The 19,834-nt window shown below is 42.5% G+C and overlaps 3 protein-coding genes across 5 annotated transcripts; all 3 read right to left on the bottom strand.

The window, feature by feature from the left end:
- Positions 1-733: 733 nt before the first annotated feature.
- Positions 734-13,280, bottom strand: nsd1a (nuclear receptor binding SET domain protein 1a). Of its 3 annotated transcripts, none has more exons than XM_041048098.1 (23): positions 12,950-13,280; positions 11,423-12,291; positions 10,869-11,010; positions 10,554-10,726; positions 8,641-10,471; positions 8,426-8,550; positions 7,877-8,096; positions 7,558-7,661; positions 7,369-7,428; positions 7,054-7,275; positions 6,844-6,936; positions 6,585-6,708; positions 6,268-6,468; positions 5,348-5,527; positions 4,653-4,809; positions 4,350-4,555; positions 4,116-4,228; positions 3,743-4,012; positions 3,505-3,621; positions 3,245-3,386; positions 3,063-3,169; positions 2,735-2,939; positions 734-2,087 (listed from the first exon to the last, which is right to left on the bottom strand). In XM_041048098.1, the coding sequence occupies exons 2-23, from the start codon at positions 12,272-12,274 to the stop codon at positions 1,294-1,296; spliced, it is 6,438 nt and encodes a 2,145-aa protein (XP_040904032.1). In that variant the 5' UTR covers positions 12,275-12,291; positions 12,950-13,280; the 3' UTR covers positions 734-1,293. The 3 variants fall into 3 exon arrangements, with proteins under 3 accessions (XP_040904032.1, XP_040904034.1, XP_040904033.1); XM_041048100.1 differs by having other exon boundaries at positions 7,396-7,428; XM_041048099.1 differs by having other exon boundaries at positions 7,877-8,093.
- Positions 13,281-14,892: 1,612 nt separating this feature from the next.
- Positions 14,893-16,420, bottom strand: si:ch1073-44g3.1 (UPF0461 protein C5orf24 homolog). Its single transcript, XM_041047425.1, has 2 exons — positions 16,212-16,420; positions 14,893-15,926 (listed from the first exon to the last, which is right to left on the bottom strand). Exon 2 carries the CDS (start codon positions 15,921-15,923, stop codon positions 15,255-15,257), a length of 669 nt encoding a protein of 222 aa, XP_040903359.1. The 5' UTR covers positions 15,924-15,926; positions 16,212-16,420; the 3' UTR covers positions 14,893-15,254.
- Positions 16,421-16,726: 306 nt separating this feature from the next.
- On the bottom strand, positions 16,727-19,393 carry atp5po (ATP synthase peripheral stalk subunit OSCP). Its single transcript, XM_041047457.1, has 7 exons — positions 19,336-19,393; positions 19,001-19,051; positions 18,787-18,897; positions 18,356-18,485; positions 17,434-17,546; positions 17,175-17,261; positions 16,727-16,995 (listed from the first exon to the last, which is right to left on the bottom strand). The coding sequence occupies exons 1-7, from the start codon at positions 19,360-19,362 to the stop codon at positions 16,885-16,887; spliced, it is 630 nt and encodes a 209-aa protein (XP_040903391.1). The 5' UTR covers positions 19,363-19,393; the 3' UTR covers positions 16,727-16,884.
- Between the last annotated feature and the right edge of the window lie 441 nt (positions 19,394-19,834).

The raw sequence follows: 19,834 nt of genomic DNA, 5'->3' as shown, positions 1-19,834 counted from the left end.
GAGGCTCTTGTCTTGAAGAGTGCCCTTGCATCAAATTCAAATGTCAACCTTTTTAATTAAAATGTTCTGCTACAGGCTACAGTTTGATTTAATCATATTTTGCAGCCTTAAACATCATCTAAATGTAATGCTTAATGTAAAAGACCACAGGACTGATAGAAAATATGGTAAAGCACCACAATCAAAAATGGTTCATTTTTATTTTCTTCACTGAGACCTGGTAAATCTGTCTTGTTAAACTAGGTGTGACTTGCAAGGGTGTGATAAACTAAGTTCCTGTGTGTGTGTGTGTGTGTGTGTGTGTGAGAGATCACCAGAAAATTGATTGTGGTTAAAAACCTTCAAGTCACAGATGTTTACCAGCCACACTTAATGGGAGTCAAGCCTTCTAACACAATTAGTAGTGGAAACCTCAAAACTCTTAAGCTTAAATAGCCTTGCGATACATTGCATTGACTCTAAACAAGATTTCTTCTGCCAGGAGTGACAGTAAAGAGAACGAAATACTGGATACCAAGTGAATAAGTACTTCCATTTTATTCTAGTTACGTTAATGGAACAGCAGAGATGGTTGTAAAACCAATGTCAGCGTTATTGGCGATGTATATTTAGGTTGTGCAATGCCATGGAATTATTTTACTTCTCTGTGCGTCCAGTCCTGAGCTCTGACCTACCTGTTTGCAGAGAAAAAAGGATGAATGAATAGAAACTGTAAATCAATCAAGAAAAAGGCTGTTTTGTTTTGTTTTGACAAGAATTATTTCAGTGTTGATAACTCCAGTGGGTTTATTTTTGCATTCCTCAGAAGCACCAAGCAGATATTGTTGTGCCTAACTGTAACATGAACCAGTGAGAACACTATTTTTTTTTTTTAAATCACTCTTGTAATTAGAAAGACAAGATTAAGACAGTAACAACAACATAAGATGCCCTTGTGGTGACAGTTTGGTCAGGTGAAACTTCTCACCTTTTTTTTTATATTCCAAACATTAAAAAAAAAAAAAAAGCCAAAAAAATGTAAACAATATTGAGAAAGAACAAAAGAACATAACAGCACCAGACACAAAGAAACATATTGACAGAAGTATAAAGAGACGGACTGCATCAGCCCTCGAGCCTTAGCACCAGTACACATCCCCACCGTCAGTCCAGCAGTGGATGAGAAGGCAATGTAGTACCAAAGTGAAGGCAGTGTTGCGTTCAAGTAGGTACCAAAATATCAAACTCTTTTTGTCCTTTGAAAGTCTATTGAGACATTTTGTTGAGTAGTTACCTAGGAATGGATGGACTGAGTCATTTATCATCGTCCTCCACTCTCCCCCACTCCTCCAAGTCCTCCCCCTCCACCTCTCCATCATCAGCATCTTCATCCACATATTCACCCCAAGTGTCATACACATCCCCTCCTTCGTCCTCGTCGTCCTCCTCCTCATCGTCTTCCTCCAGCAGGTCGCCTCCATACACTGGCTCCCCCTCCTCGTCTTCCACTATCTCCATCTCCTCCATGTCATCATCTTCCTCCTCCGCTTCCTCCTCCTCCTCCTCGTCGTCATCGTCGTCTTCCACTTCTTCTACCTCTAAACCACACACCTCCCCATCCTCCACCTCACCGTCCTCTCTCTCATCCTTGGAGGAGGTAGGAGTGGAAAACGCTTTCCCGTCCGTCCTGTCTGAGCGGTAAGACCTGCTGGAGGGGATGAAGCTCGAGGTAGCAGTCTTTGTATTGATGTAGAGACGAGGAGGAGGCTCCTGCCTGCCCAGTGCAGTCTGACCAGCAGGGGATGAGATGGGAGCAGCAGAAGGACTGGCTCTTCTCGAGTCTGGGACCAGCGAGGCAGTGATGGCCCCAGCCATGGCCCCGGGCCTCACAGAGGTCGTGTTGGGCATGTATTCACGAATCTCCCCTGGCTCCAGGGGGTCGGGCCCACAGGGATCATGTTCACTGCAGGACAATTTTCCATCCAGCTTGGAAATGAAGAGCATGCCTTCACGATGCTCCTTACAGTAAGAGCTGGGACACATCTCACAGAACGAGGCTGCCTCTTTTCCACAGATGTCACACTGATGCCACGGACACTCCCACCGCCCTGGAGACAAGAGCAGTGTAAGATTCAATATTGTGGGGTTTTTTTTTTTTTTTTTTTTTTTAGGTTAAAAGGGACAAACACTAACATTTTTGACCAGAAACACGTTACATGAACATAATAAACCATTTAGTTTTGAATAACAACAGCTCCATCTTATAAAGCATTTAGAGGTTTGGTCAAAATCTGCTTAAAAAGTTGGAATACTGGGATTGTGAAAATCCCAAGGCAGCTATTCAGCTGGCTGTGAGTCTGAAAACACCTGTCTCCATAAGCAGCATGTCATCAGCAGATGTCAAAGGAGATTGTTTTGTTGGATAAATCTTGTTGCTCTGTCATCATTTAGCCCAAAACATAGTCCTTAAACATTTTTCTGTTTATTCCACTTTCATCCAAAGTCAGCCAAACATTGACATCAATCCTTAAAAAAAATTCCTTTGTAATACTTGTTTACAAACAAACATTTTTCATATTTCACTTTTCACCAAAACTACATCTACATTAGTCACACACTGTACTTTAATTTGTTTGAAATTTCCACTGCCCAGTGTGCTTAAGCGTATTTGAAAACTGAGTCAGGCTTCGAAACAATTTAGATTAAATAATGCCCCTTTAGTAGTAAACGTTAACAACCCTTCATCTCTAGTTACCTGCAGGCCTCTTGGCCAAGTTGAGACAGTCAGCATGATAGACCTTCGGGCAACCTGGCTTCTTACAGGACACTATCTGTCCCCCGTCACCACAGCTAAAGCATTCATCCTCTCTTTCCTTGGTCACTTCTTGCTTGGTCTTCTTCTTTATGGGGACCTTCCTTTTTCCTTCCTTCAGTTTCAGTTTCTCTGCTGATGGCTGGTTCTGAACAAGAAAAAGGAATAGGAAGTTTACAAGTCAATTTCATTTGTAAATTTAGAAAAGGATCATCTGAAGGGTGTAAGCGTGTTCATGAAGCACTAAAACTGTTTCGATGTGTACTTTTACCTTTGGCCGGACACCAAGGAAACCGCTGCAGTTGGGTGCTCCGCATTTACACGCTGTTTTCCCATTGCCAAGACACTCCAGGTTGTAGTTGAAAGTCAGCTCCACACCTAAAGTACACGTCATATTAGCTCTATGCTCTAAAAAAAAAAAATCTGCATTGAGTTTTAGGCTGTCACTCAAACCTTTTGGGATGTCTTGTAGAGCAAACAGCCCCACTCTGGTGTCCCCGTTCACAGTCCACTTCTGGGTCTCACAGTTTGGCTGGCAACTGTGGTTCATGAAGCGAGCCTGGTTCCCTTTGGGTCCGGCATCAATGATCCGGTCCTGGAATAGAAAAAAATACAAGCAGGTTTGGAACAAGATCAATATTATGAATCCAGTGGGTTGCCGAGCTGTACCATACACACATCATCATGTTTGCAGGTATTTAGCTGAGATTCACCTTGTCCAGTGTAAGCATGTAGAAGTTACAGATGTCGTTCTCCTGGGCATGTCTGATCCTGGCTCGACATTCTTCTTCATCTATCACCTCTCCCACATATTCACTCACAAAGGCTCCCTGAGAAGCAACAGAGAGAAAAAAAAAACAAGAAAGAAATGATGAAACAGAGGAATGATTATAATGTGGTTAGTTCTTACAATTCAAGAACCTTGTGTCTGATTTTTTTTTTCCAGCCTACCTTCTTGATGTCTGACACACCACGTAAACCCCAGCCGCAGGACAGTGTCCTGAAAATCTCCACAGTCGTGTACTGGCGCTTTGTGAAGGCCTGGTTTTGACATCTCTCCCCTGCCGCACACACCTGAGGGTGGCACTCATACATCAGCATGCGGTTAATGCACTCCGAGTCGATGCCGCAGGGGTTCTCGTCAGAGGCTTTACAGTTGCAACGTGGGATCTCTGATAGGTCAGCTGTGATGATCTGCGCCTTCCCGACTGGCCGGTTTACCTGAGACACAGTGACAGGAAAGTGATTTTTACAGTTCATATCAGTGATCAGGTCTTCGGTCAGTCTAGATAAGCACAGATGTGTATTTGGTAACATACAGTACCTTAATGTGCCTGTATGGAGGAGGTTTCTTGTCATTCTTTCTGTCCTCCTGAAGCTGCCTCATTTCCTTTTCTGCCTGGAGCTCTCTGAACCTCTCTGCTGCTTCAGTCAGGGCTATGAAGACAGACGTGATCTTTACTCAGACCATTAAAGCATAAAGACTCAAAACAAAGATGCCTACGAGAGTATTTCCAGTTGAGCACTTGTGAAAAATACAGTGAACTTAAGCACTTACCCTTTTTGTACACTGCATCTGCACCCTTGCCCATTTTCTCGATGTTGTGAGTGTCACCCTCCATGTAAGGGAAGACTCTGGCCTGGTATGTCCACACAAAATCTTTGGAGCCAAAGAACTGCACTGGGAACTCTCCCACCTCATGTTTCATCCTCAAGATGTTATTTGGAACATCTTTGGCCAGACAGACTTCTGCAGGCCACCACCTAAAGAGTTAGGTCAGGTTTCATAAGTACAAATATGGGTACACTAATTGCTGCTTAGAGCCACTGTGTGTACAGGGAGACAATGTTGTGCCCTTACCTGTAACGTCCCCATTTGACCCACAGTATGTCCTTAATGCGCGGCTTCTTTCCAGCTTTGCAGTCATTGCAGTACCAGCTGCCCTGAGGCATCTCCATATTCAAACATTCCCTATGGAAAGCAGCAGGACAGGCCTCACAGCACAGCAGACTGCCGCCTACGAAACCAAAGCAAACACACAACACACTGATTAGGGCTGTCATAATACTATAACTTAGCTTACTGGCTAAAGGGATTAGGTTGTTTTACTATTCAGTCTATAAAATGTTAAAAACAATGACAAAGTGCCATTGCAAGTTACCAGAGCCCAACAGGTTGTCAACAGAGCACACAGAACAGGCATAGTTGTGTGTAGACACAGTATGCAAATGGAAAGAAAAGCTCAAGCAGTTTTTTTACAGATAAATTTACCATGGGAGCATTTAAGTGGAAAATAGGAAGGGGCAGAGAAATGAATTTACAACTCATTATGCTCTCCTGAAGAATAAAGCACAATGCATTTTCCAAAAGAACTTTTATGGATGTTCTTAACATTTTAAAACACAGACACTGTTTGGAAAAAAAAACACAGTAGTGTGATCAAATCCAAGTCATTTACACTTGAACTCATATTCAGAAATACATATGTGGTATATATGCATGTATAAATGCTTTGACCGCAGGTTAAAATAACCATGAAACAAGACCAGACTCACCTTCGGAGCAGACAAAGCACCAGCTAACGTTGATGTGTTCATGGTTCTTGCAGCCTTTGCGGGGAGTGAAGTGGTTCGGACAGAGGAAACTGTTGTTTGCCAGCACCAAACTGCCGGCTGCCATGCAGTTGTCATTGGCATGATAAGCCACAGGGCAGCGCACGCATCGAGCCAGTCGACCTAAAATAAAAATACAGAGGAGCAAAGACAGCTTAATCCACGCACATCTGGACATTTAATTGAAGATTTGTGTAACAATAACTCAACAACACACAGGGCTCTCAGTCCACTGAATGCTTTATGGAGTACTTAAAAGGCACCTTCACTCCAAATCTCGTGTCCCCTCTCACCCTGACTGACACAAATTGATTCAATTTTACAAGATTATCAGGAGAGATGGTATCACGAAGCAGAAGAAAGAAACCATTTAAATGTGCCAAGTTTAACTTCTGATTACGAGCGAACTGTGCCAAAATCCTGTGCAGCAACTGTTTTACAGAGCCAGGTCAAATTGCCAAAATCCAAGATAACACACACACACTGTTTGTACTGCCAGCATCAGAAGCTGTTTCAAGGATGTTGTATGAACAAAGAATCTCAGGCTACTGGCGTTGTATCTGATGACACATGAGACACATGTGTCAGGGCTATCACTTACAGACAACTTAGAAGGTATACCTCTGTTTACACTGAAACAGCAAGTCATTAAAAAAAATGAATTTAAAAAAAACCCAAACCTTTAAGCATTTTCAATGTTCTAAGAAATATCACAGAGTCTCTGATGGGACGCACAGTCCACAGATCTTAGCTCATTAAATCAGGAAGCATATGAAGCGGATGTGATACAAATCTGCGTGGACCATCATTTCAAAGATGTAATAACCATCACATTATGTTCACAGGCAAACACTGGAACTTACCCTTAGAGCTGCAGAGATTGAGAGGGTTGGTGATGTGGCAGGACAGACAAACATGCAGAGGGCAGCGGAAGCCTTTGTTATGTGGCTGGGTTGCAGAAAAGGCCAATATACAGTCGGTATGGTAGAACTTCCCGCACAGTGGTATCATGCAGCGCTTCACCCCATTACCAGACTTCTTACATACAAAGCATGTGTGGACACCTGAAAGAAACATAAAGAAATAAGTCTTTCTAAACGCAAGTGTGTAAGAACACTCATTTTATGATCAGTGACAGATCAGTGCTTTCACACCCCTGTCACACAACAGGTTTACTCACCAGTTTTGCATTCATGACAGAGGAATTTTCCCCTGGGAGCCACTGACAGGCCAATACACTGCAGGTGAAAGGCTCCGTAACAGTGGCCTTCACACACAAGCAGGTCTCCTGTCCTCTCACATACCTGAGGAAAAACATACACGCAAATACATAATGAGACATGCCAGTGACCTACCTGTTACAAACAAAGGATACGTCAGAAACTGAGCCATACAAAGCAAAGAATATCTAAATAATTATCTATGTAACATCATCTCACCTGACAAACATTCTCCTTCAAGGATGTCGCTCCTATTTTCCCTTTTACATCAACATGGGAAGAGAGGCTGTCATTCAAACCGACAGACTGCACCTACAGAAATGAAGAAAGGTTTGTTGTTACTCACACTCACGGATGTTTGACTATAGATTCTTTCCTCTTTGGTGGAAGACCAATGATTATTTTAGCTGAACAACACAAAATGCACACCTCAGGTTTGGGAATTAGTGTTCCAGTGTGTACGCTTTGTTTCTCCTCAGTGCTGCAGGCCTCTACGTCTGCCTCCTGCTTGGGGGTCTTAGATCCTCGAGGGCTGGGAGGCCTGACCGGGGCAAGGCCACCAAGGACATCTTTGCTCTCCGAGTGCTCGGAGGCAGAAGCAGGGGCAGAGGATGTGCTGGGTACAGGCTTCTCTTTCTTCACAGATCCAACCTATCCAATGTAATATTGTTTAGGGTGATTAAACACAGTATAACAATTTTAATTGGGATATGAGGACAGTGATAGAATTTGTTTTGGAAGAACCTGAGTTTTCTTGACTAACACCTTTACCTCTGAGGTAACTCCACTGTGTCGCCTTTGCTCCTAAAAAAACAAACAAATGACAAATTGTGAAAATACATTCATTTTCAGGGCTAGTCCAATATCCTAACTGGAATAGTACACACACACACACTAGTACACTTGCCCACCGCCATCTCAGTCCTAACATACCTTCTTTTTTGTAGGAGCAACAGATACTTCTTCTATGGTACATTCCAGCACCTTGTGTGAAAGCTTCCTTGGCCTCTTTCTTTCTTGGATTAATAACCCCGAGTCTATAGTAAAAAAAAAAAAAAAAAAAAAGAGCAATTAAATAATGCATTATTTATTCAAATGTAAAAATAACATCTCATGGACAAAATGGTTCTTTCATAATAAAAGAACTGAAATATTCTGCACCGCAAGACCAGTCTACTTTACATTATTCAGCAAGACAGTTGATTCCTGGTTAAACATACTATTCAGTGAAAAGACACTCAAACTTATTTACCAGATTCAGGAGGTAGATCAGTTTCTTCTGCTGTCTCTGTGTCAAGAGAAGGTTGTGTCGTGGCTGGGGATACTGAGGATGCTAGAGGAGAAAGCTCATCCTGAGACGGACTCTGTTCAGGCTCTGTCAGAGCCTCTTCGGGCTCTACAGAAGACGAGGCTGAGGTAATGATTCCTGGTGTGGTACTGAGATCATGGAGTGCTGTCATCCCTGATGTCTGCTGTGTACACATACATACAAACGAAGCACATGTTTCAGTGATATTCTACATTCCTCCAAAGGTGAAAAGTCTATAAAATGGGTTTCTGCAGTAATGTCTTGATAACCTGGCAATAAGACCACAAATGATGGAACGATCTGGAATGCCTATCTGCTCAGACATAATTAGAATGGTGTTATTATTATGGTGTGTCGTTATACCAATTATACCCTTAAAAAAAACACAGAACATTCAAGAAGCAAGTGATTAAACAATACTTAATATGTACGTCAGTCGTAGTAACTTCCATTTGTATTCTAAGCGAACTAAAAGAAAGATGAACTTCTTACCATTTTGGAAGATTCTGAGGTGTGTCTCTTTGATTTCTTTTTTGGAGCAAATATTTGTTCATACTCCTCGGTTGACTCCAGGAGCCTTTTAGTTGGTTTACGGAGACGTTTGTTTTCTGATTGCCCTATTTAAAAACACATGACATTCATATTACTTTAGTGTTTGTTTTACCATCTCTGTAGACAAACTCGACGACACGGAGTTTGTGTCTTACCGGCTGTGCTGCTTGTCTCTAGGAAGAGGAAGTCATTCTCTGCCTGCTTCTCGACCTCCGGGTCAAGATCCGGTGATGCTCCCGTGGCGTAAGACCCATTCATCTCTGCAGACGCCTCGCTCATAACCTCACCCTTATGTTCAGCAGGTTCCTCAACCACCTGCCAACGCTTCTTTGGAGCCACTGTGGTTTCTGAGATCTTGTCGAGGTAGCTGGCAGAGGGATCAGCAGCAACAGGGGGACCAGATCCAGGATCAGCTAAGTCAGAATGGCCACTAACAAACTCCCTGCCATAAGCCAAATCAGCCAGGTCTGAAGAAAGGCCAGGTATGCTAAGTTTCAGTTTGGCAGGTAGTCTTTGTTTTCTGCGCTGCTTATCAGAAATCCCGATCTGAGAGTGAACAGGAAAGTCTTCACAGTGGTAGGTGTTAGCTGACATGATAGCTTTAGTCCTGTTCTTGGTTTTCACTGTTGTGGATTTCCCCACTTGGCCATTCTCTGTTTTGATCCCTTGAATGAAACCACCACGAGAACCCTTCAGCGGGTCACCTCCTGCGGCCGTAGGGATCACCAAGGGTTCCTCCTTGATCAGGACTGGTGATGGTGGCAGAGTCAGGGGTTTACCTTCTTTTTCTCTGATATCATGCATGTCTTTCAGCAGCATCAGGAAGGTACTGAATTTATAACTGGAATCAGGTTGAAATACAGTGAGCTCAGAGCCACCGCTGTCCTCCTTCACAAGAGATTTAAACATTAGTTCCTTGACATCCGAAAAGGCATCCATTGGAGACAGAGACAAGGACGGGGAAGAAGATGATGATAGATCTGGGACACTTTCCGTCTTGATCTTAACAGGTTGCACAGTGGGTACACTTGCACACTTAGACTTTATCAGAGAGCCGTTCCGAATTAGTTTCTTATCAGGCTTCCTTGCACGCCTTTTTGGAGAACTGTGATCAGCAGAAGATGATGCTTTGCCGGGGGATTCCCATTCAGGAGACATTTCGGTTTTGATGGGTGCATTAGTAGGTATATTATTGCGACAATCATCATTGTGGGCATTTGTTGAGATTTGGCTTGCGGCCAGTGCATCTTTGAGATCTGTCTCTTCCTCCGCTTTGAGAGCCCTCGTCATCAGACGACTGCTGGCAGGAAGATTCATAGAGTGCTTTTCAGTTGAACTGTACAACAGTTCATTACAGCTGCCCAAAGTCTTTTCAGAATTTGTGTCTTTAGATGTCAACTTATTTGTTAAAACACTATCACGGGAATTTGTACATTGGTTCACTTTTACAGGAAACTTTGTTTTAGCTTTTGAGGAGCCCTGTTCTTTTTGGACCAATCTGCCTACATCCTGTACGGGTGACACTGCTGTGCGTTTAGGACGATGTAGCATTGGAACTGAATCCAGATCAGCATAAGGGGAGTCCTTTGGCTCTGCTTTCAGTGCACGAGTTGTTGTATGAGACTGGTCCGTCGTGTTTGTGCCGGTCGATGATTCCTTTGATGCACCTACTATATGACCAAATATGTCAGACAAACATTTCTTTTTCTTCTTGCAGGCTTTGCTCTTATTGGATTGCAATGTAGAGTTTTTTGTGAGATGGTGCTCATTTTCAGTGGAGGGCATATTTGGTGATGGGGTTCGGCCAGGGTCCACAGAGGGAGAGGGGGCCTCCTGTGGCTTTTCAGCAGGGAGTGGACTGGGTACACGCTCTTCTCCATTGATGGATACTGAAAGCACATCTTCAGTGCTCCTTTGCCGACCGGGGAGCAGATACTCAGCTTCTGCCACACTGACTTTCCATGCAGTCAGTAAACTTTTGGGTATCTGCCAAGAACAGAATTGACATTCAGAATAATGTTCACAGTAAGTTTAGATGAGACTTTTTAACATTATTTGATATATTTACCGTATACTTGTAGTCTTTCTCCTTCTGCTTCCCTCTCCGTCTAAGCACAGGTAAGTCTTGAAACTGATGGCCTCCTTCGAAAGGAAGAACAACATTTCCTGGGACCCAGGCACATTCCACAATCTCTCCAATTGTCTCCAGGAAATACATGCGACAAGGACGGGGACTGGGAACTGGAACAAAGTAAAATAATTTCCAACTTATTAATTATCTTGCACACAATAGAACTCCCTCAGTTGGTGTTAACATGTCAGGTACAGGTCAAGCCGTGGGAAACAATCAGATCAAAAGATCCATATGCAAATCAAACCTCACCTTTCATCTTAGTGTGGGACCCCTGGTCTGGATCACAGGTGACTTGGCAGGGCCACCAGGGCCGTCTGTTGAACTTAGCCCACACCAAGTCTCCTTCCAAGTATTTTACTGCAGGAAGAGGCTTTTTCTTTGGGCTGTTGGACTAACAAGGACAATAAAAATACTTAATTTAATTGAGAAAAGTGAGGTACTGTGTGTCATCTAGTTAGAATCAAATCCAAATTATTGTCATGATTGAACGGATATTCAGATATTTAGAGACAAGATCCTCTTTTGTATTATTTACTTTTGAATCCCAATATTATGTTAATACTGTCAGGAGCCTGTATTGTATGTTATGGTAGCATGTGAAATATCTTAACATACACAGTGTAATGACTTTCTATGAGATCAATAAAATTTAAATTTGACACAAGTCTACAGCTGGTAGCAGTACAGGTACAATAAATGATACTTTATAATCACTTTGATGCACGGGCACTTCTACCTTCTTTCTCAAATGCATAAACATGATAAACTTCATAAATCATGTATCCCAGCTGTTTCAGACTCACATTAGAGTTGGTGCCAGCCGGTGAAATAAGTCCAGGGTCAACAGGAGAGGCAAGTTCACAATCACTGTCTGATTCCTCACCCAAACTCCACCCATCTCTCATAGTGATTTCTGGCAGTGCGCTGGGGCTTAGTGTAGGGTTGAGTTCAGATATTGTTTTGGACATCAGGTTAAAAACAGTAGGTTTGTATGTTCTTTTGTCCACCCCTGCGTCGCATGTCGTCTTACTGTCAGTCATAGTTCGGTCCTCACGCAACTTTTGGGAGCGATGAAAAGGCGCCAGGTCCTCGCTACTGTCGTTCTCCCCCTCCTCGTCCTCCTCCTTAATGTCACTGGTGTCAAACAGCGTGGACTCAAAATGCAGGTAGCCATTTGGGATGGGAGAGCAGCGCTCCAAGCTGCCCGGACTTTGACTTTGTGGTGAGAAGCCATTTCTGTTCACGTCCTGCAGCGTCTCAAAAGGCTCCATGTCATCATTGTCTGGAGAAGGAGGAAGTTGGACTGACGGTGCCTCAAACTCATCATCATCACTGATTGGACTTGCACAGTGCAAGTGGTTCTTTGGATGGCGATCCCTCTCTTGGTCAGGCCTGTGGACAACAGTGTTCAGGTCCTGCAGCCTCCTCAGCGGGCTGTAGCAGTGAGTTCGGTCTGGCTGATTGTACCCCAGTACAGATGGCTGTTTGAGACTGGAGGATGGCAGTTGCACAGCTGACGGTTGGTCTGACCCACGCTTCACAATGCCACATTGGTTTCCATAGGAAGTGCTCACAAGGCCATTGCGGGGCCTCAACTCTGTCTGGCCTGAACCAAACACTGAGCCCCTAACAGCCTGTCTGTATGACTGATTCATGTTGTCATGGTTATATCCTGTAAAAATAAAAATAAATTAATTAAAATAAAATAATAATAATATTAAAAGAAGCAGGTTAGGCAATGGAAATGTGCCATTTAAGTCACTCACTAACTATAATCTGTGGGAGCTATCGAGGCTTATATACTGTACAATACACTAAGGCATGCTGTCAATAACATAAAAACATTGCGGAAATAGAGCGGCAATCATATCAGTCCGACAGAAACCTATGAAGGAACAGATCAGCAATGGGCTGCGCGTACACACACACACACATACACACACACAAACACACACACACACTAATAAGCCGACATTGCATGGCCTCCATACTAGAGGCCGGTCGCACGGCACAAGACAAAACATAGACCATAACCGCTGGCCCACTTTGTTCACACATTTCATTCACAAAGTATCAGAAAATACGGCCGCTTTGTCTGCTGGTTGTGGGTCATGGCGATCGCTGACTACTACAGTCAATGGAGGAGCGCTGAGGCTGTAACAGAGGTAGTGACACTGAGCCATCACAGAAACACTGTGAGTGGCTCACACAAACAAGCTACAACCACACACCGACATAGGAAGCTACTATTAACTCACACACAAAAAAAGGGGCTGATCGGCACTAAGTTCACAACACTATCAACACGCGGAAAAACGCGAAAAACTCACCATTTGGAGGTCGGTCACCGTGAAACCAACAATGGATGTTTGATAATGTGGCACAAAGCGAGTGTTTTTCTCGGTTTGTGAAAGCGGATCTGCACAATCCCAGCTGCAGCAGCACTAGCAGGCCAAGGCACCGCTCTCATTCTCTGCACTTCATCGCCTCATCAGCGGCGGCCCTCTAAAAAACTGTCACCCGAAATGCAAAATAACAAGTAAATCTCCATTACGCTGCAACACAACACAGCGACGAAATTCAGTGTGCCATAACCGGTCCCCTAACAGCCACAGCGGCTTATGTACTACATGATTTTTGCCTGCTGTCGAAGTGCCCCCTGTTAATGTTAAAACAAGCCCAGGCTGACTGTGTTGGTGAGCAGCAACCAATCGGCACTGCTACCCAACCCCCCGTCTGCAGAGGGCCGTGACACTCACCCTCCTAACTCACGCGCACACTCGCAAGCACGCACGCACACACACACACACACACCTACATGCACATGCACGCGCATGCACATCCAGGTGAAGTTTCTATTTGTAATTGGTTTATAATAAAAAAAATTTTGACATGATAATCACATGTGAATGAATGACTTGTTTTAGAAATGTGGCCAGTTTCGGCGCATCTGGCCCGCTGTTTCTGGGTTTAACTGGTACAGGCCTGTTTAGCGCTATGCAGCGGCAGGGAGATCGAGAAAAAACAAAATGATTGCAATGCGCAAACGGCTACACGGCCTCTCCGGTCAAACCAAACTCCGTGCGCCATGTTGCCTTTCCACAGAGTCTTCTGACATGAGGAAACAGGCCGCTAGGCGCTCAGGAAAAGAACAGAAAGGAGGAATGAGTGTGGCCATAAGCGCGCATAATAACCGTGTTTCTCCAAATAAAAGCACCAGTGGTTGTCTTCGAGCTTGTTCTCACAGAACATTAATAAGGATTAGGTGCGGCGCATTGTGAAATCAAACTGATAAATGTCCATAAACGCGCAAACGCAGAGCGCACAATAGACTCGCAGCAGCGGGCCAGTCCTTGAAGATCAAACAAAGACCATCCGGTTACACGCCGACTTGACAGCAGAGGTGCTCGTCTCTGTGCAGATTTTTTTTTTTTAGAATACTATCAGGGTTGTTGGCTCAGTTCTTTAGGTGATTCATTTCCAGAACCGTTTAGGTGAATTGGTCCAGTAGAAAGAGAGACTCGAAGTTATTCACTCACCCCACCAGATCAGCTGCCTATCGTTTATATTAAAACAAGACCCTTTATTAGTCTATTTAACCAGTTCTGTTTTCGCAAGGTGAAAGAGCACGCCCATAAACTAAAACCAAGAAAGTCAATACGCCCCAATTTCATTTAATAGGGGTAAATAAAGGTATTATTACAAGGTGATTACTATTATCCTGTGACACGAGCCCTCTTGTGTCTACAGGAAGAATTACACGCTTTTACTTTGACCGAAGATATGTGGAAAAGACCATTTCGTTCTTTTATTTTGGTTTCACATACAGCACATTAGCTTTTATTACATATTCCACAAAGCATTTTTTCTGTTTTATAAAGTAATTTTTTTTCCTAATGAAGAGCATAACAACATACATGTAAATCCGGAAGTGCTTATTAAGTGAGTTTGGGGACAAAAACAGGCAGTACAATACATAATCAAAACTATATCCACAAAGTGCAGAAATAACAAATATTGTGTTCAAAAGGATAAAATGCATTGAGTTTTACCAGTTCAAGCTAATTAAAACTGTATCGCTGTGTTCCCGTTTTAGGTATGATGCAGGATAATATCACAAAAAGAAATTCATAGAGAACTGGACAACACACAGAAAGGACAATTACACATTCACATATTAATGTTCAGGAGAAAGCTGATTTTGCAGGCTGTTTGGACTAAATTGCAGTTGTTGTTTTTTTTATAAATGTAGAAATGTCACAAGAACCTGGCCATGGAAATGTTAAATCAGAGTAAGAGAATATGTCACAACTCAGAGGAACAAAATGCTCGAGGGGAAAAAAGATCCACTCTCCAGTGATGTTTGAACCACATACTTTTTTTTTTTTTTTTTTTGCCTATACTGATCGGTGTGATTAATTCATATGCATGCATCTCTGCCAAAATGGGATAACATAGTTCTGATTCAGTCACTTATTATGAGAGGATGAAGATAATGTCAAACACTGTACAGTGAAAACTCAGTCAGAGCAATTTCTAAATGACATAGTTATTTCCTAAAACATTTCAGAGAAATGTTTGCCTCAGAATCCTCTTGTTGGATGCACCCAAATGTTTTTCAAGCAAGCTGCAGGACTATTCGCTGGTTTCATCCACTTTGCTACTGGGCTGACAGAGGTCTCTTTTCTCCATCATGGTGTATGGAAAAGGTGGAACATCACAGGCAGTGAAGTCCAGTTTCTTGGGAACACTGCAGTTACTAAAGTCAAGTTTCTTTGCGCTGTCACAACCAGCCTCCAGCTTCTTGAGCCGGGCTAGACTCTTGATGCTGCCGGGGGGCCTGCCGGGGCTGACCTTATATCCTGCTGCTTTGGTGGTGCCAAGGGGCCTTCCAGGACTGGTTTTGAACCCAGCCGCCCTAGTTGTTCCAAGTGGACGTCCAGTACTTGTACGGTAACCGGCAGACTTTGTGGTCCCCGACGGTCTCCCTCTCCGCCCTGACTTCACTATGCCCTTCTTCTTCTTCGAGCCATCAGGCCCTGCAATCTCATTGCCCCTGATTCTCACTGTCTGAGTTTGGAAGTCGTTCTGTGTGTCTTGCATTTGGCATGCCATCGTTTTGTGCATGCCCTGTGGCAAAGGGGCTAGACCCGCAAGAGACAGCTGCAAACTTGGGTTTGTCGGAGAGGGGTAGAATTTGTTGGATTGTGTGCTACATAAGTCAAAGTGGCTGGCTGGATGACAGTCCTCTGCCAGTCCACTCATACAATAGTCACTGCTGCTGCTGGTCACTTGATGCATCATTTTCTGTTGGAGTGCAGAGAAATGAACATTAGATAGAAAAGCTACGAATGCACATTTACCCGAATACAAACCCAAAGGAGCATTTTGAATAGCTTACTTTTGGTGGAGCAAACAGGCCTTTTAGCGTTGCAACACAGAACATAAGTAATGTGAAGACAAAGCGACGTAAACTACAGTTATAAATTGCAAAAATGAAAAAAAAAAAGATGAAAGGTACAAAATTAAATGTAAACGTATTCCTTCGAAAATGCTTAACTATCTTAAGAACGTAAAATGAATAGTTCGTACCTCATTTGTTGGTGGATGCCGGGCTGGAAAGGGTTAACTTCAAATCGCATACATTTTCCTTCTCTGACAGCCACAACATCTTCCTGAAGGCGCTGCACAAACTACGGCCTGGCATCCATCAGTATTGTGTTGAAGCGGGACTGCGATTTCTGCTGCGTATTTTGTGTTCATTTAATCCTTCTAGCAGAGGTTTAGATGAGAGGCAGCCATTTTCGCCTGGAAAAAAAAAATTTTTTAATAAAACAGGATGCGCTCACCACGCATGCGCACTAGGGCTTCCAGGAAACAGTCACTCAGTGTGGTTCTACCAAATTAAGACCGTATTTAAACAAAGACGCAATAGCAAAAGGTGGGCCTGTAGTTACAAAGTAACTAAGTGCAGCAACTACACAACTGCTACACTCTATACAACTTTCCAACTATTTCACTTACTTAAACGTGTCTACAACATCAGTGGTGACTGTTAAAAATGAGGGCAAGTGTCATAATAACAATCAATAACAACAAAGACCATCTCCATTTTTTGTAGTTTTTATTAACATCCATATGAACTTAAGCACAGACACTGGATTTATGGAGCAACTGCAGTGCTAGAACAGGTAGCAATATACATTTATCGGCGTGTCCCCTGATGGTAGTCTCCGCTCTTTTGCAAAAATTAAGTCCACAGGACTTAAACTTCCTTGATGAGCTTGGTCAGCTTCTGAATCTTTGTTTTGGTGGACATGTCAACATACTTGTCTCCGATACTGACAATCATGCCACCCAGGATGGAAGGATCCGACTGTAAAGTGGAGACAACAGTTGAAATTACAAATGACTCAAAATTGCATTTCTGACGATTCACTAAATTGGCAACAAACTGGTTTATTTCACCTTAACTTATATTAGAAAGAAGTAACACAAACCGCAAAATTTGTGTTATTTGGTAATTTGTATGTTATTGATGTATGTTCAAAGTACCTTTGTTTCCAGCTTGATAGTTTCACCCTTCTGGAGAAAGCCCTTGAGAGCTACTTTCAGGTCAGCAAGATTAGCTTCATCCAATGGCTGAAATTGATAAATATTCATTCCATGACTGTACTGCACAGTGAACAATAATGCAAATCACGTTTGAGTAACTGATTCATAATACTTTTTATACGAGGTGATTTGTTTTAAGGTATAGGAGATTTAAGAAGGAAATACAGGCACACATCCTGCATGTCAACCCATTTCATACCTGAGCAGTAGTGACTGAGCAGATGACCTCTCCACGGTGAGCACTCATCATCTTGCCAAAAGCAGAGATAACGTCACCAGTTAGAGTGAGACGACCATTGTCAGCCAAAACATCTGCAAGAAAAAAAAAAGCAGGATATATTTTAGACTGATTCACTGCTGTCATGTTTCTTCTGTATTAGCACCTCTGACACCCTTGAGTGAGCAAACTTTACACAGTGAACAACATTTATGCTGTATTACATTTATCCAAGATAAATATTGTCTGCGATTTCATCCAGCTGAAGTTTTTGCTTAAATGTCAAATTTTGGACCATAAGCTCCAAACTTCATTTACACTATGACCAATATCAATATGGAACTCGTATACTAACTGAACCATAGGACTTCTGGTATTAACGCTGCTGTGGAAAATGCATTGTGGTGTTTACAATGGACTTGTTGAAAAGCCATTTTTATTTATAACATTTGTACTTTTGCTTTTATGCAATTATGGTTTTCCCACTTAATTGAGAACCATGAACCAGTTTCACATCAGTGCAGCCTATTGTTGTCTTTAGGTCTGACAACTTCTCCTCCACAGAGGTCACAGGAACACAACAAAGTATGTCTATCCAGTTGTGTTGAAAGGGTCCACTTAAAAAAAAATTTAAATAAAAAGTAATTAAAAAAAATGAACAAACACTTGTGTTACTTCAAATTCTTGTGATCTATATTGACCTAAATGAATTATCTTAAACTTATTTTGTTTTAACAGTGATATTTATGATCACTATACTGACACGTACACACAATACACAAGCAGAACAGAACCTACGATGGTCTTTTTTTTTTTTTAAGCTATTATTAAGAATTATGTGCTAAGACAGAAGCCAATGCATAGATATGATGGGGCCACTTCGGCCCTGCCAGTGACCACTCACTGATGAGGTTGACAGTGATGGGTGAAACCTTAGCCTTTGTAAGAGCATCACTGAAAGTCTTCTGCTTGATGCTGCGCTTCACGTGAGGATTCATTACAACACTGGAAATCTTGGGGTCCTTAATTATGGTCTGAAAAAAACAAAAAAAACAAGATGGCACACAGCATGTAAACAGTGACTGAGTTTATTTACTAGAAGACAGACAGCTTGGGATGAAATTACTTTTATTACCAAAATCTTAAGCAGATCAAACCTTATGCAAATGATTTACTATTCAAATATAAAGTACATTTAGAAATTTTAAGACACTGGCAAAATGACTAAAAATAGCATTCATATGACTGCTATAAAATGTTGAAGAAAACACTACCTTTATTATTCATTGACCTCTACATCATTGACCTGCAGTTCAGGCTCTTTTTTTGACTTACAGACACTTTTCCCAGCTCCTGCTCCACTTGGTCCAGTTTGTTCTGCTTACTGGCAGCTGAGAAGAGAGCAGTGGCATAACGGCCCTCTACTCCATACACCTGGATGGGAGGCTAGAAGGAGATAAACAGAGATTAACTAAACTGTGACCGTTAACTAATTCTGTTACAGGGTGTAGACAAGCGGTTATGCTCCGTGCAGGTTGGCGTTATTTACCTTAACCAGTTTTGCTGCAGGTCTGATCACAGACGTGCTGAACTGGCGGACCTAGAAACGAAAATTGCACGATTTCAACACGAGAGAAACCAGAACTTGAAATGATGAACTCTTCGCACGTTTTGTACCATTTACGTTAAAGACAGCTAGCTGGTAGGCTAACGCGTTAGCAGTCATTCAAGTGCAATGCCTCGTGTGAATTTGTTGGACACTTAGTGTTACCTCCTGGTCATTAGAGGGAGCACATTACTTAAAACAAGTGTTTAATCTATAAAAATATCCATCATAAGTATTTCAGAATGATTTAAAATCACCAAAATCATTGAATGTCTTACCTGCTGTCCTAGCATGAGTGCTGCCATTTTCTCCTACAGCTGTCCAGAGTAGAACAAATGACTGCGCATGTGCAGTTTAGAGGAAGGCGTGTAGCTGTGGGTAATGTAGTTCAGGCCCAACGAATTCTGAAACGTTCTTGATGCGAAGAATATCTCACTATATTCACTCTGTCCAGGATTACAAAGGGCTTGTCGGGCACCGAGGATGATGAAGCAAATGCTTAAGTAGAATACAGCACACACAAGTGAAAATCGTTGCTAAGAAATAGGAATAAAACAAGGCAAGGAAGCACAAGCAAAACGCTTTTGAAAAATGAGTCGGTTTTGAAGCACTTCTTATGCCGCTGTGGACATAAGAACTTCACAATAAGCTGACAGACAACGTTGACATATTATGGCTAATGGGTTAAATTTGAAATAGTAATGTTTATCTTTTTATAGAACCATCAGCTTTCACTTGGAATCATATTTGCCCACTTGAATTAAGTGTTCAATGTTC

Source organism: Toxotes jaculatrix, chromosome 10 (genome assembly GCF_017976425.1).
Source record: "Toxotes jaculatrix isolate fToxJac2 chromosome 10, fToxJac2.pri, whole genome shotgun sequence".
In the NCBI taxonomy this organism is placed as follows: Eukaryota; Metazoa; Chordata; class Actinopteri; family Toxotidae; genus Toxotes; species Toxotes jaculatrix.
The sequence above is the reverse complement of the archived record's forward strand: the minus strand, read 5'-3'. Positions and strand labels throughout refer to the sequence as shown.

What these genes read in the sequence shown, in the direction of transcription:
- nsd1a (XM_041048098.1), bottom strand. Translation starts at nt 12,274, where the DNA reads ATGAATCAGTCATACAGACAGGCTGTTAGGGGCTCAGTGTTTGGTTCA. An exon ending in AGATGCAGTGTACAAAAAGG is followed by an intron (nt 4,229 to 4,349) that starts GTAAGTGCTTAA and finishes CTGTCTTCATAG; the next exon opens with CCCTGACTGAAGCAGCAGAG. An exon ending in ACATGCTTACACTGGACAAG is followed by an intron (nt 3,387 to 3,504) that starts GTGAATCTCAGC and finishes TTTCTATTCCAG; the next exon opens with GACCGGATCATTGATGCCGG.
- si:ch1073-44g3.1 (XM_041047425.1), bottom strand. Translation starts at nt 15,923, where the DNA reads ATGATGCATCAAGTGACCAGCAGCAGCAGTGACTATTGTATGAGTGGA.
- atp5po (XM_041047457.1), bottom strand. Translation starts at nt 19,362, where the DNA reads ATGGCAGCACTCATGCTAGGACAGCAG. An exon ending in AGGAGCTGGGAAAAGTGTCT is followed by an intron (nt 18,486 to 18,786) that starts GTAAGTCAAAAA and finishes TGTTTTTTTCAG; the next exon opens with ACCATAATTAAGGACCCCAA. An exon ending in CTATCAAGCTGGAAACAAAG is followed by an intron (nt 16,996 to 17,174) that starts GTACTTTGAACA and finishes TCCACTTTACAG; the next exon opens with TCGGATCCTTCCATCCTGGG.